The sequence below is a fragment of the Taudactylus pleione genome, unplaced genomic scaffold, assembly GCF_031769625.1.
Source record: "Taudactylus pleione unplaced genomic scaffold, aTauple2 ptg000003l, whole genome shotgun sequence".
NCBI classification, from domain to species: Eukaryota; Metazoa; Chordata; class Amphibia; order Anura; family Myobatrachidae; genus Taudactylus; species Taudactylus pleione.
The window spans coordinates 346,482-360,667 of NW_028284406.1; the positions used below are offsets into that span (position 1 = coordinate 346,482).

The following is a 14,186-nucleotide window of genomic DNA, read 5'->3' on the forward strand; positions in this document are numbered from 1 at the left end:
GGCACAGGCAGATATTAATGACCATGTGTAATTGTAATAAAATGTAATTATTTGCCATGGCGTTTAGGAGAGTATGACTTTCACGCTTAAAAGGCGACTCTCTTGTAAATTAAAAAAAAAAAAACCTAATAATCTTTATTAAAAAAAAAATATGACACTTTTTAATTTCATCAGGTATGCCGCAAGTGTAGGACTTACTGTAATAGCATATTCTGATTAATATATATTTTTTCCCATTTCAGATATTAAATGACCAAAGCTAAAACTGTATTGTTTTTGTAATAAAGCTAATATATATATATATATTTTTTATTTTTTTCAGTTTCACGATAGCTTTTGTTTATATTCATCAATATGTTGTCTCTAATCGCTGAGGATCATTTGCAAATTGAAGCTAAACAAAATAAATAAAAAATGAATTGACAATATAACCCAGGCTTGCCTACCCTCCCGATTTGGCCGGGAGCCTCCCGATTTTCGGGTGCTGCTCCCGGCCCCCCGGTAAGGCAGGCAAGCCTCCCGGAAGCCTCCGACCCTCCCGTCCTCCCCCCTGAAAAGATTATAAAACCCAACAGCGGGGGAGCCGGTGACGCGATTCGCGCTGAATCGCGTCCCCGCCCCCTGCTTCACACTGCCGAAAATAACGGCATTGTGAAGAGGGGCGGAGCCACGATGACGCGATCGTGCGGCTCCGCCCCCGGCTCCACCCCCAATGCACCACCAACTGGCTGGCCCGCCCCCAGCTCTGCCCCCAAAGCCCCCCCCCCCCCCCCCCCCCACTGTTAGCCGACAATCAGCTCCCTCCCGGAAGGCTGGAGCTGATTGTTGGAAAGTATGATATAACCAGAACGCTTAGTACAAGTCCCCTGTATTTAAAAATCAGTAAGTCGGTAGGAATCCAAGAACTGAAACCACTATAGAAAATCTGAGTGCGGCGCAGACTACGCCATATTCTGCAGTCCACATGAGCTGGAGCAGCTTTCTATAGGTGTTACGTGAGTTTGGGGGCATCTACGTGGCTTGGGTCCCTGACGCTGCTGTTTGGGTGACCCGTATTTGCAGCTGAATTCCACATCTCAGGTCTCCTTTTCTTCACCCCCATTCTTCTTGGTTTTCTTCTGCTTGGAAGGGAGTCCGCTGGAGAATTCGGACGTCAGCAAATCCGAAAACCGCTGCTTCATTCTCACCGGCTTTTGTCCTTTAGGTCTGCAAAGTAACAAAAATAAATTGTATCTACGGAACTGCAATGATGGACCACCATTAATAGAGTGCACACAATACCTGGATACTGGTTGATTTGCATTCGTTTTGGATTGTGAAAATCCAAATATAGCGCACACATATTCCGCAGCGCTTTACAGAGAATATTTGGTCACTCACATCAGTCCCTGCCCCAGTGGAGCTTACACTCTATATTCCCTATCACATGCTCACATACTTGGGTTCAATTTTGTTGGGAGCCAATTAACCTACCAGTATATTTGTGGAGTGTGGGAGGAAACCAGAGGAAACCCACGCAAGCACAGGGAGAATATACACACTCCACACAGTTAGGGCCCTAGTGGGAATCGAACCCACGACCTCAGTGCTGTGAGGCAGTAATGCTAACCATTACACCGTCTGTGCTGCCCACAGGATGACTGCAGCGTCCCTCAATACACAATTAGCAGGAAACGAGAAGGTCGCCTCTATCAACAGAACCTAAACTCCTGCCATTAGGAATTAAAGCAGAAATCCCAATGTAGAAATTTACCTTGTTTTGTTTCTTCAGGCTGCAATTTAGGCTGATTTATAATTCAGCACAGTGTCAGATGAATGCTTTGGCAACCACAGACACATGGCACACCATTTAGTGAGCAGAGAGGCTTTGGAACACCTCTGCCTGAACTCAAGTTTGTTCTAGGTACTGTGAAATCCTCCCCCTCATTCTCCCCTCTCTGACCTGCTGGGTGCCTGTGTCTCTCTAAAGCTGGGTACACACTGACAGATACATTGGCCGATCATTGATTGGCCAATGTATCTGCTGCCCGTCGTGCAGTGTGTACCCGCGATATGTCGGCGTTCACCGACATATCGCATTGGCTGTGCTGCACAGCCGATGGACAGATATGTCTGCAGACATATCTGTCCATCAGCAGGTGTGTACGAGCGGTCTGCAGACCGCCCATAAACTCACAACGGCAACTGCGGGGAGGGGGGCGGGACATGCCCCCCACCTGCCGGGACACGCCCCCGAATGCCGGGACATGCCCCCTGGTTGCTGGGACCATGTGGGCAGGCACAGATGATGGTTGTTCAGTGTGTACGATCAACCATCATCTGCAGATCACTCAATCTGCAGATATATCTGTATAGTGTGTACCCACCTTAAGAGAGGTAGCCATACACTGTGCCCTCCAGGCAGCTCACAAAATGGCAGATAAGGTGCATGTTTAATAAGGTACTTTACTTGCTATTTAAAGGAAAATAAAAACCCTTCCATGTGGTTTAGCACCTTTTGGTCGCCTCAGCACAACAAAAACTACCCAACATATCAGGAGTGAAAACTATAGGTACATAGAGCTGCTAAAGGTGCCCATCCACTAGCAGACATGAAAACGACTGCCAATTTCGACATTGTAATCGTGCAGTCGTTTGTCAGTCTGTGATAAGCCTGCACTGAACGAGCAGTCGTTCAGTGCAGGCTCATCAATCATCTGCTTACATGCTCAACCTGACATTCTCGTCAGGTTGTCCAGCATGTTTGCACGATGATAGATGTCTAAATGACCGGTGGGCGTGCGCATCGCTGGTCGCTTTAGATATTTTTGCAAATGATTTGCAAACGATTGAACAATTGTTATCATTCAATCGCTCAACTTAATCGTCTAGTGGATGGGTACCTTAAGTCTGTAGCTAACACAAATCAACATCTGTGATTATTGGGGCAATTTCCAGATTCCCAGTATAATCCCACAATCACAGGCCAGATGGAAATGGAGGTCATTGGCATCATCCAGTGATGAGCTAGCTGTGCTATCAAGTAGAATATCAAATAACCCCCTTCCGGTAGTATACAGTAAATGGAGAAGTGAGAAGAGTATTCGCCTTTTGCACTGATAAACTAGGGGCTTCGCTATGATCCATCATTTTAGGAGAGAGCATGAAAAAAAAACCCAGGGGGGTTGGTCATCATTCTGTATTACTGCACCCGTCTCCCAGTCCTAGGAGGCATATCTGGGAATGCCTCCATGTCTAGTTAAGTGGCACTTGCGTAAACGTACCCTTACTCGGCTTATGCTTGTTGTCCCCCTCACTTCCCTACTGATACTCCGAGCGTAAGCAGACGCAAGTCTACGTTTCATGGAAATGTAGATAGAAATTCATCTTGCTGAGCATATGCAGTGTCGGAGATGTAGCCGGCATTCCCGGATGGTCTAAATACCGGCGCCGAACTCCCGACAGGTCGGGATCCCGGTACCAGTATCCGGACCGTTGGCATACCGAAGGTAAGTATCGGGGTGTTAGGGGGAGGTTAGGTACCGGGGAGGGGGTGTTAGGATTAGGGTGTGGGGAGGGAGAGGTTAGGCTTAGGCACTATGGGGGGAGGTTTAGGGTTAGGCACCGGGGAGGGAGGGTTAGGATTAGGGTGCGGGAGGGGGAGGTTAGGCTTAGGTACTAGGGGTTAGGTTTAGGCACCGGGGAGGGAGGGTTAGGATTAGAGTGCGGGGAGGAGCAGTTAGGTTTAGGCACTAGGGAGGAGGTTAGGTTTAGGCACCGGGGAGGGTGGGTTAGGTTTAGGGTGCGGGGAGGTTAGGTTTAGGCACTAGGGGGGAGGTTAGGTTTAGGCACCGGGGAGGGGGTGTTAGGTTTAGGGTGCAGGGGGGGGGGGGGGGTTAGGCTTAGGTACTAGGGGTGAGGTTAGGTTTAGGCACCGGGGAGGGAGTGTTAGGTTTAGGGTGCGGGGAGGGGGAGGTTAGGCTTAGGCACTGGGGGGAGGCTAGGTTTAGGCACCGGGGAGGGGGGGGGGTAGTGTAGGGGTTAGGAAAACACTTACCGTTAGTTCCTATGGGTGTGGGGATTCTGGCCGTCGGGATACCGCTGTCGGTATTCTGACCAGCAGCATCCCGACAGCCGGGATTTCACACCCAACCCGCATTATCGATATGGGTATTATGCAAACAACTGGCATATGCCAAACTTACTGCAGGCTGTCCCTTTCCCCAATAAGACTGCGACGTGGAAGAAGAAAACGCTAAGAGACTCTACGAGGATTCGCAGAAGATTCTGGCGTCACAATACACAAACACAAATTTTATGGGCGACTACCAGCATTATTATAGATATTATTTAAAGATGGAATCATCCTTCAATGAGTATTTTTATTGAGGATTATAATAAAACTGGCTTTATGGACCCGGCCTAAGCTGGATCATCCCTGCCCCACCCCTGGATTTCTGCAATACTTATCTGTCCCCTCCCCATGGCGAAGGTAGGATCCATCGGAAGGAGGAGGGGAGCCCCCGCTCTCACCGCGTGTGGCAATCTCAGGACCTGCCATAGCTGACTACTATATAGATATAAGAGAATGTTTCGGGTCATTCTATCTACATTGCTCAGTGGTATCTCTCTCTATATGAACTACTAGAATGCCATTTCATTTGGTCTCCTCACGTTTGCATAGAACTCCAGAGAATATTCTTGTTTTCTTACCCTGGGGTTATTTTTTATTGTCATTTCTTACACTTCCGACTTGAAGGAAAAACAGTAGAAATGCGTTTAGCATCAAGTGTATTGTAACACTGACTAAAAACTACTATAATGACCCAAGATTTCAGGACCTTCCATCGAACTGCAAAAGACTGCCACAGACTCTCAGCTAAAAGTTTTTTTTTCCACATTTTGGGGAGGGGAGCGGGTTTTTACACAAACCCCTTTCCCCAGAGACCTACATGTAAGATAATCACTGGTACGGTTATTTGAAAGCCCAGGATCAGATCCATATGCAGAAGTCACAGCTGGCTTGGGACAGTGTAGCGCAGCATTGACCAATCAGGAGCTGTTATTTTTGTCACTGCAGTTTAAAGGGAGTCATGCAAGTTCCTTTTCCCACAATGCGCACACACCAAATTGGAAAAACCCTTTAAACACCGATTCAGATCTGCAACGCAAACTCCATCCACAAACAGATCCGGAAATTCAGCATTGTACGGATCTGGGACATGTCACCCCCAGCTGCTGAGTTGGTGTATGTAACTTGCGTCTGCACGTCACATAAGTGTTCCCGGGGAGCGTAGACGGAAATTTCGGGCTATTCAGAGACTGTCGTATGCACAGATTCGTCCGGCCTCAGATAATTCTGATGCACCGAGGATAAGGCTACTACAAGGGTTAGATTGAAATAGCCGCGAGCTGCCAAACAGCGCATCTTTCCACGCGTTATGATAAGCAGATTCTGTTGCAGCTCCATAGGCTGTGGGTAGAACCTGCCTTCTGAAGTTAGCGCGCAGAAGCCGCCGGGACCCGATCCAGCAATTTCCACGCCTAATTGCGTCTTCCTCCAAATGTGCAAACTGATGCTGATTTAGGTACAGATACAGGAAACGGGCACATCTATGGCTAGAACGTAAGGTACTGTGAAGAGACTGCAGGGGGGTAAGAGGTTAGGCATTAGAGCGAGGATTAGGGCAGGTATTCTTATCAGAATATCGCGGCATGAGATCACTCCGCTGGAACGGACGGTCACATGATCGCCTGGACCCGGAAGACGACGCTGGAAACGCCACTGCTGCTGGGACCAGACAAGTATCATCCCTGGGCCACTAGGGACGTTAGGTCGACTTTCTATCATCTGAATAGGTCATCCGTTTAGACATGAATGTCGACATGCTCATGTCAACATGAGAACTGTTGCCTCAACGTACCACACTACAATCAAGCGTTGTCACCACTCATTCTTTTTCTACTAAAAACACAGGTGCACATCAATTCTCTGGAAAAGGCTTTAAGCGCTAGATGAGTAACGTGAGTAATCTTCCAATACCAGAGTAGCCTCTTAAGGCCCCTACACACTAGATGATACTTTGAACGATTTGGCTGATTCCGACTCATCGGAACATCAGATTGTCAACACTATGTGCGCTCCCTAGCGGGGTCGTTCGTCGAATCTTCAGATCTTTTGTACATGCAGGAAGATCTGTCAATCTTGTTAACGATTCCCCATAGACCGTACAGTGTCTACCAAACGACCAGACGATATGGTTACATTATATAGATAACGATCTAACCACCAAAAGATACAATGTATCTCGTTTGGTCGTTTCTACAGTGTGTATGTACTAGATCGTTTTCCCGGGAGTTCAAGGGAAATCGTTGACAACATTGCATCGTTTGCAAGTCGCCTAGCTTTAGGAAAACCGTTCCACAAAATATCTTGAGGAACCAGGAAACCCGTTAATTGGATTGAATGTATATGTGCTATCATAACAATGAATTTGTCCTGTATGCGACTCTAAACAGGGAGGGGTGGGGAGATACACTAATTATAGTGTGCATTTTGGCAAGAGATGTAACCAGGGGAAAGCAGGACTGGCACGAGTCCAGTGAACGGGCAAACAAGTTGGAGAAGCAGAACAATGTCACATTGCAAAAAAAAATAAAAAAATTAGGCTGGGGAGGGAGCAGAATAATTCAAGCAAAATAAAATAATTATATATACCTGTATTATTTATAAAAAAAAAAAAAAAAAAAAATAATAATGAAGTTTTAAACAAGCCTTTGCCATATCCAAATATTTTATTCATTTTAATATGGCCCATTTAGGAAAAAAAATTTCAGGTGAAGACTAAAATAAGAAAGTTCCGATTGCACAAATCATATGATAAAACAGAATAAATTACTGTGTAAGAATTCTACTGAAGGCTTTCGGCCTACTGTGCCTCAGACTGATGTTTTGGGACCCAGGTTTGCTTACTTGCTGCATGGCCTAGATATTGATACACAGTATTTTAGTTCTTAATAATTCTTTTTATTACTTTAATAAAGTCACATGCCTTTGAAAGATAAGTCAATTCATCGTAAAAATGTTAAGAAAAAAAATAAAAAAATTAAAAAAAATTGGAAAGATTAAAAGGAAACAAAAACGATATAAATATGTGGAACTGATTTATCTACTTAAACAAACAAAAAAAAAAAACTTGTACAAAAATTTTAAATAGGAAATAGGATTCGATAATCTGACAGGTGAGGTATCATGGTGGTGTCGCTCTGTGGGTTGCTGGTGCACAGTCGGGAAGCGCAGGTAGTACTAGATTCATCAATTGCTTGTAATCCCCTAGTAATTAATGGCTCAAGACACCTCAGCGACACAGCCTGAAGAGGTGACCATGCTGAGAGGCTGCCCCTCGCAGAACGGGACATGTTTGGTGTTGTCTGTTGAAGGAGAGTCAGATGTCAGGTCAAGACAAAAGGTCATTGCTGAATTCCTCTAATCACCTTATTAGCGGCGAGGCACCTACGTGTCATAACAAAGGCTTGAGGGAGGAGAGAGGACAAGCCAGGTTAGGGGGGGGGCCGAAAGCTTAGTATTGTCCTGAGGGCATCTGAAACACAGGGGCAGATCACAACATTAATGGACCAGTTGGTCCTTTTTTGTATTTTTTTCCCCCCACTTGTGTGAACAAGTGCAGACACAAAAACCAAACGTGGATATTATCGCCTAAGACGTAGCACGCAGGCTCTCACAGTGCCCGTCACAATGGATGCGGCTGTAATCGTACCCAGTGCCCGCTCGCTATGCCCCTGGCCCGAGCACAAAGAGCACAGGTGGCCGGGCTGAAAAGATCTGGCCTTTCTGCACATGGGCCGTCGGGCAAAAGGAGTGGTGCTGGCGGTCTTCTGCCAACTCAATTTCCAACAGATCATTCTTGGGCACTGTAGTTACTTCCTTGCGGCACACGTGACAATATCAGAACAAACAGCTGGCAGGAACATTGGCGGTTGTGGTATTTACCGCTATAAACAGAAGTGCGCAATTCTATGGCTCTGCAGGAATGTAGAACCACAACACCCAGCATGGCCTGCTTTGCAGGGGTGCCTCGTAGTTTCACAACACTTGGATAGACACAGACTGTGTAATCTTGTATCACTACGTGGGGAGGGGGGGGGGCAGAAAATGTTAGCATAAATAGAATATTTGTAGTCCGGGACCCTTTCTGTGCAATCCAGAGTTAAATTAGCAGATGTAATTATTTAAAACGGTAGTTTGCCCAGATGAATATTTGATTCAAATTAACAAACAATTACAGCCTCAAACGCCGTTCACACGCCGACTGGTTACGCTGCCCCCCCCCAGGCAGATGGGGTTAAACGAGGATGACTGACATGTGAGGCAGCGAGCCGCCACTTGAATAGTCATTATGTGAATGTGTCGGCGAGATGTTAACGTGCTCGGACATGCCAGGGGAAAGTCACAATTCCCTTTGGGGACAGACTAAATGACCACCTCTAACTTCTGTACACACAAACCTGGCAGGATCAGGCATTGGGATCAGGGTCATTATTAAACATCCCCCCCCCCCCCCTCCCTGTGACACCCAGTCTCTTTTTAATTGGGGTTTTAACCTGGTTCCTTTTCAGCAATGACAGGGTATGAAATGAGCTTATTCCGTGGGGCTGGGGGAACCATCTTGATCCCTTTGTGGCTCAGCCTTCATGGTCAACATGCTTTGGGAAGAATTAGACAATACCACAGACAGGCTCCTATACTTCCCCTTCCCTCTCTCACCAAACTCCTCTGTCGCCTCTCTCAAACATGCAAATGATAACCTGAGAATGCAGACGGCTGCGAAACCAGCCACATCGGGACCGGGAAAAGCCACATACACCATCTGCTCACAGACTGGTAACGCTGCAGACTATTCTGCTACCCCTTCTTTTCTCCGCGGGTCATAACCCAAAAGCAGACTTTGCAAAAACGAGAACACGGAAGGCGAGCTGGTCACATATCAGCATCGCGCCGATTATATTTTACTGCTCATACTTACATAGAGCCGGATACAGAGGTGGACGCTAATGCAGCCCGCCGTTTGCGAATTTGTCTACGCTAATGCCGCCGCCGCGAATTTGTGGATTTGCAAAAACGGCGGTGGGCGTCTCAATACGGATCCAAGCGGCATTTGCATATTATGCTAGTGTCGTAGCCGCCTGGTTTGGTATTGAGACGCCCACTGGGGTCTTTGCAAATCCAAGTTGCAGATCAGTCGTTTATCAAAGTTGGCTGTGGGTACCGAGATACCGCAGCCATTTTATCTGCATACAGCATCGCAGGCACTGGCTGCGACACGCCCCGAAAATGGTTGAAACACGCCTGCATTTGAGTCGCCGCCCACAAACGGTCCCTGCCTGTCAATCGCTTAGAGAATAAATCCTCACTGCGAGCGACTACGGTAATGAAACTTAACCGCATTCGCAGGGCGACTCGGACGCATGTGCAGATCACCGATAATTGTTCAGCTGCGTAAACATGGCCATTGCGCCCATACTGAACCAAACCCATAAGACGGAAAGTGTACACAGTGCTGTGAACGGATTTAATAAAAAAAACAAATACATATTGTTCCTGTCCGATAAAATTCCCAATGTATGTTTAAAAGAGACAGACACTAGGGGGAAAGTGTACTAAAGTAAGAGTTTTTAGAAGTGGAGATGTTGCCCATAGCAACCAATCAGATTCTAGTTATTATCTGCTAGAAGGTGCTAGTTAAATGTTATTTAGAATCTGATTGGTTGCTATGGGCAACATCTCCACTTCTAAAAACTCTCACTTTAGTAAATACACCCCTTAGGATTAGAGCCAGGGCCTACGGCTGTTTCTATAAGGTGCATCTTCCGCCTAACCTGACTATACCTGTAAGCCTACAGTATGCAGTTTAGGCGCTAAGCAAGCGTGCCAAATAAAAAACAATTACTGTATAGAAATGTAAACTATTAAATAACATTTTGGCTGCTTTTACTGTTTGACAATGAAACCCAATGTAGTTTTAAAATTAAAATGACATGGTGGAGCTGCTCTACCTTTCATGCTGCAATGTGCTATAAGCGGGAGATCGGCGTTCGTTCCCACTATAAGCCAGAGATCGACGTTCGTTCCCGCTATAAGCCAGAGATCGGCGTTCGTTCCCGTTATAAGCCAGAGATCGCCGTTCGTTCCCACTATAAGTGAGAGATCGCCGGTCATTCCTGCTATAAGTGAGAGATCACCGCTCATTCCCGCTATAAGTGAGAGGTCACCGTTCCTTCCCGCTATAAGTGAGAGATCACCGTGCGTTCCCGCTATAAGTGAGAGATCGCCGGTCATTCCTGCTATAAGTGAAAGAACGCCGGTCATTCCCGCTATAAGTGAGAGGTAACAGTTCCTTTCCGCTATAAGCGAGAGATCACCGTGCGTTCCCGCTATAAGTGAGAGATCGCCGTTCATTCCCGCTATAAGTGAGAGATCACCGTTCCTTACCGCTATAAGTGAGAGATCACCGTTCCTTACCGCTATAAGCGAGAGATCGCCGGTCATTCCCGCTATAAGCGAGAGATCGCCGGTCATTCCCGCTATAAGTTAGAGATCGCCGTACGTTCCCGCTATAAGTGAGAGATCGCCGTACGTTCCCGCTATAAGTGAGAGATCGCCGGTCATTCCGGCTATAAGTGAGAGGTCACCGTTCCTTCCCGCTATAAGTGAGAGATCACCGGTCATTCCGGCTATAAATGAGAGGTCACCGTTCCTTCCCGCTATAAGTGAGAGATCACCGTTCATTCCCGCTATAAGTTAGAGATCACCGGTCATTCCGGCTATAAGTGAGAGATCACCGTTCATTCCCGCTATATGTTAGAGATCACCGGTCATTCCGGCTATAAGTGAGAGGTCACCGTTCCTTCCCGCTATAAGTGAGAGATCACCGGTCATTCCCGCTATAAGTGAGAGATCACCGTGCGTTCCCGCTATAAGTGAGAGATCACCGGTCATTCCCGCTATAAGAGAGAGATCACCGTGCGTTCCCGCTATAAGTGAGAGATCACCGTGCGTTCCCGCTATAAGTGAAAGATCACCGTTCCTTTCCGCTATAAGTGAGAGATCACCGTTCCTTTCCGCTATAAGCGAGAGATCACCGTTCCATTCCGCTATAAGCGAGAGATAAGCGTTCCTTTCCGCTATAAGCGAGAGATCGCCGGTCATTCCCGCTATAAGCGAGAGATCGCCGGTCATTCCCGCTATAAGCGAGAGATCGCCGGTCATTTCCGCTGTGAGAGATCGCCGGTCATTCCCGCTATAAGTGAGAGATCGCCGTACGTTCCTGCTATAAGTGAGAGATCGCCGGTCATTCCGGCTATAAGTGAGAGGTCACCGTTCCTTCCCGCTATAAGTGAGAGGTCGCCGGTCATTCCCGCTATAAGTGAGAGGTCACCGCGCGGTCCCGCTATAAGTGAGAGGTCGCCGGTCATTCCGGCTATAAGTGAGAGGTCACCGTGCGGTCCCGCTATAAGTGAGAGGTCGCCGGTCATTCCCGCTATAAGTGAGAGGTCACCGTTCCTTCCTTAGCAGTGTGGGACATCAGTAACTGAGGGCATGGCGGGCGTTGCAGTAAGAGATAGGGTGCTTACACATGAGCTGCAACTTGGATATTAATAAAGCCGTGTGAGAAATGTGTCCTTGTACACTGGGCAGCTGGTGCTAAATCTGATTTTATAATGCTGAATCCCATAATGTACTTATCAGACACTTTTACGGTCTTTGATGAAGCTTGAAAACCGCGGTGCCGCATTGCAAATGTTGTTTTCAGACACTAAGTGCCGATTTTTTTTTTTTCAAATGAATTATATGGGAAGTGCATGTACTGTAACACCAGATATGGGGGGGATTTATCAAAGCTTGGAGAGAGCTAAATCTGGTCCTTAATCTCTCGCCACTTTATCAATGAGTAATATTCTTGTTATCACTCATCATAATCTGAAATGGCGCTCCAACCAATCAGCTCCTGTCATGTGTTTGAAAAATGATAGGAGCTTATCGGTTGGAGCACCGTTTAAGATTATTAAAGAATGATAACAAGAATATTACTCGTTGATAAATCTGGGCCTAAGGGCCCCATTCAGACCCGCTCGCTAGGCTACGTTCGCACGTAGGCTGCCGATGTTTGCAATCTGCGCATGCGTGCAAGACGCAGTGCGCGCACGCGAAGCAGTCTATGCGATCGGGAAGCATTCGCACCCTGCACATAGACTCCTCGCTAGAATGAGTGACAGGACGAGAAGTTTGTGGGTGGTGCCATGGGTTGGTTGATGGAAACGGTGGAGTGATGGTGCGAACGCAGGCGTGTCTGAGCGTCTTAACGCCGTTTCAGAGGCGTGCATAATAAAGAAGCAGCGTCATAATACATATCACATGACTGAATTACACACAGCAGCACTCGCAGTGCTTGCGGTAGGGTATGGTCAGCCACAAGTGCTGCGTATGGGTCCGATGTTACCGATTGTTTAATACACTTCCTGGAGATGACGTATGTTACTAAGGGAAAGTGGGCGTCCTGTGTCAGGCTGGTGGGCGTCTAAATACACACCGCGATCGCACTCCAAGACATAGTGGGCGTGCTAATGCCTTGCTGTGCGATCGAGGGATTCGCATACTTTGGCTGCGTGCAAACGCATCTAGCAAGCGGGTCTGAATTGGGCCCTAAGTGCTAACCAATCAGATTCTGTCCCTTTACAGGCTATGTTTGAAAAATGACAGGAGCTGATTGGTTGGTACGTTATCTTTCTCCAAGCTTTGATAAACCTCCCCCTAACTTGGCAGCAATTACACCATCTTTTGAGTGGATCGATGCTGACAAAGGCGCTGCTGGACGCAGGCTTGGTGCTGGAATATACCTCATGTAAAAAGAAGATTTCGTGAGGCGCGTCTGCAGAAAAGTAAAAAGTAACTGCATGCCCGCAGTTTTTACCAAACTATTTCTAGTCAATCAGGTCAATCTGTATTTTGCAGGACATTTCTTTCTGCCCAGTACTTTATCAGACTATCCTCCTAGACACAGTGCAGGCAGCCATTTTGTAAGCTGGACCAAGCAGAACCTGCCAGAATGTAACTCATCAATTCTCTAGGTACCAGGAACTTGTCACAAAATGGCTGCCCCCATGACTGTCAATGTAGACCTATCGACCAACTATCCTAGCCGGCACATTTAGCTGAATAATGGTTTATTATCTGGGGAGAACTGAATTAATACCAAGAATGTTTAAATTCCCCTTTCCAGCAACATCTCCTGGAAGTCTAATCCAAGCATCTGTTGCTCATTCTATAAGATAATGTGAGCGGCGTTGGTTTTATACGACTCCAGTCAGTATTTCAGCTGGCAAGAAAGGGATCACGACTTGTGAGCTGGCTTTTTGGACTCAATGCTCTATAAATGATCTCTTAATGATCTGTTAAGGTCTGTAAATGATCCTTTGTGCTCCGGAACTCGACACGTTCATGCTCCCCGGGAGCTCCTCTTGTTATCAGCAGCAAGAACGTCTAAATGCAAAGACCCCCGACTCTAGTCAGCATAATCGCATGACACGCCTTCGGCCGTCAGTCAGCGCAGCGCCTGACAGGCTTCAGAGCCGGCCCCATGCTATGTAACGTGCTACTTATCTGCTAATCACACTATTCTTTCCACAATAAAGCCTCGGATAAATCCTTCTAGTCATGGGGAGAGAAGCTGGAAGGAGGGGGGGTGGAGAAGGCTCAGGACCAGTTCTCCATCTGCCTCGTGGAGCTGCAGACAGCATGAAGAGTCACAACACTGAGACAATGGGTCCCCCCATCGTTAGGGACAGGGGGCTCTCTGTACCATACTGTTTGACGAGTGGCTAGCAGTTCCCATATGGCAAATATATGGGGTTCAGGGACAGTAGGAGACAGTACTGTTACAGAGGGGCTAATCGAAGGACATACAACTAATATCAGCATGAATGGAGTTGGTGCACGTCACTCATTGTAGAGCATTACATTGTGTCCGCTTGCCCTTCACCACATCATCTGTGAGACATAGAAGCCACTGCGCTCATTTTAACCGAGCATCGGCTGGAGATACAGTGATCGCCGATTCTGATTGGTTGGCCATAGGGGCCAGCCATGTTTTATCCCTGCATGTTAGATACCACGCTGCTGTGGTGTTACA

At 47.1% G+C, this 14,186-nt stretch overlaps 1 protein-coding gene across 1 annotated transcript in view; it reads right to left on the reverse strand.

Annotated features, from left to right (window-relative positions):
• Nucleotides 1-781: 781 nt before the first annotated feature.
• Nucleotides 782-14,186, reverse strand: part of DDX31 (DEAD-box helicase 31) — a 94,370-nt gene continuing 80,965 nt past the window's right edge. Inside the window, exon 20 of the mRNA XM_088460558.1 lies at nt 782-1,206. Within this exon, the coding sequence (XP_088316684.1) occupies nt 1,077-1,206 (130 nt within the window). The 3' untranslated portion in view covers nt 782-1,076. The remainder of the gene's footprint in view (nt 1,207-14,186) is intronic.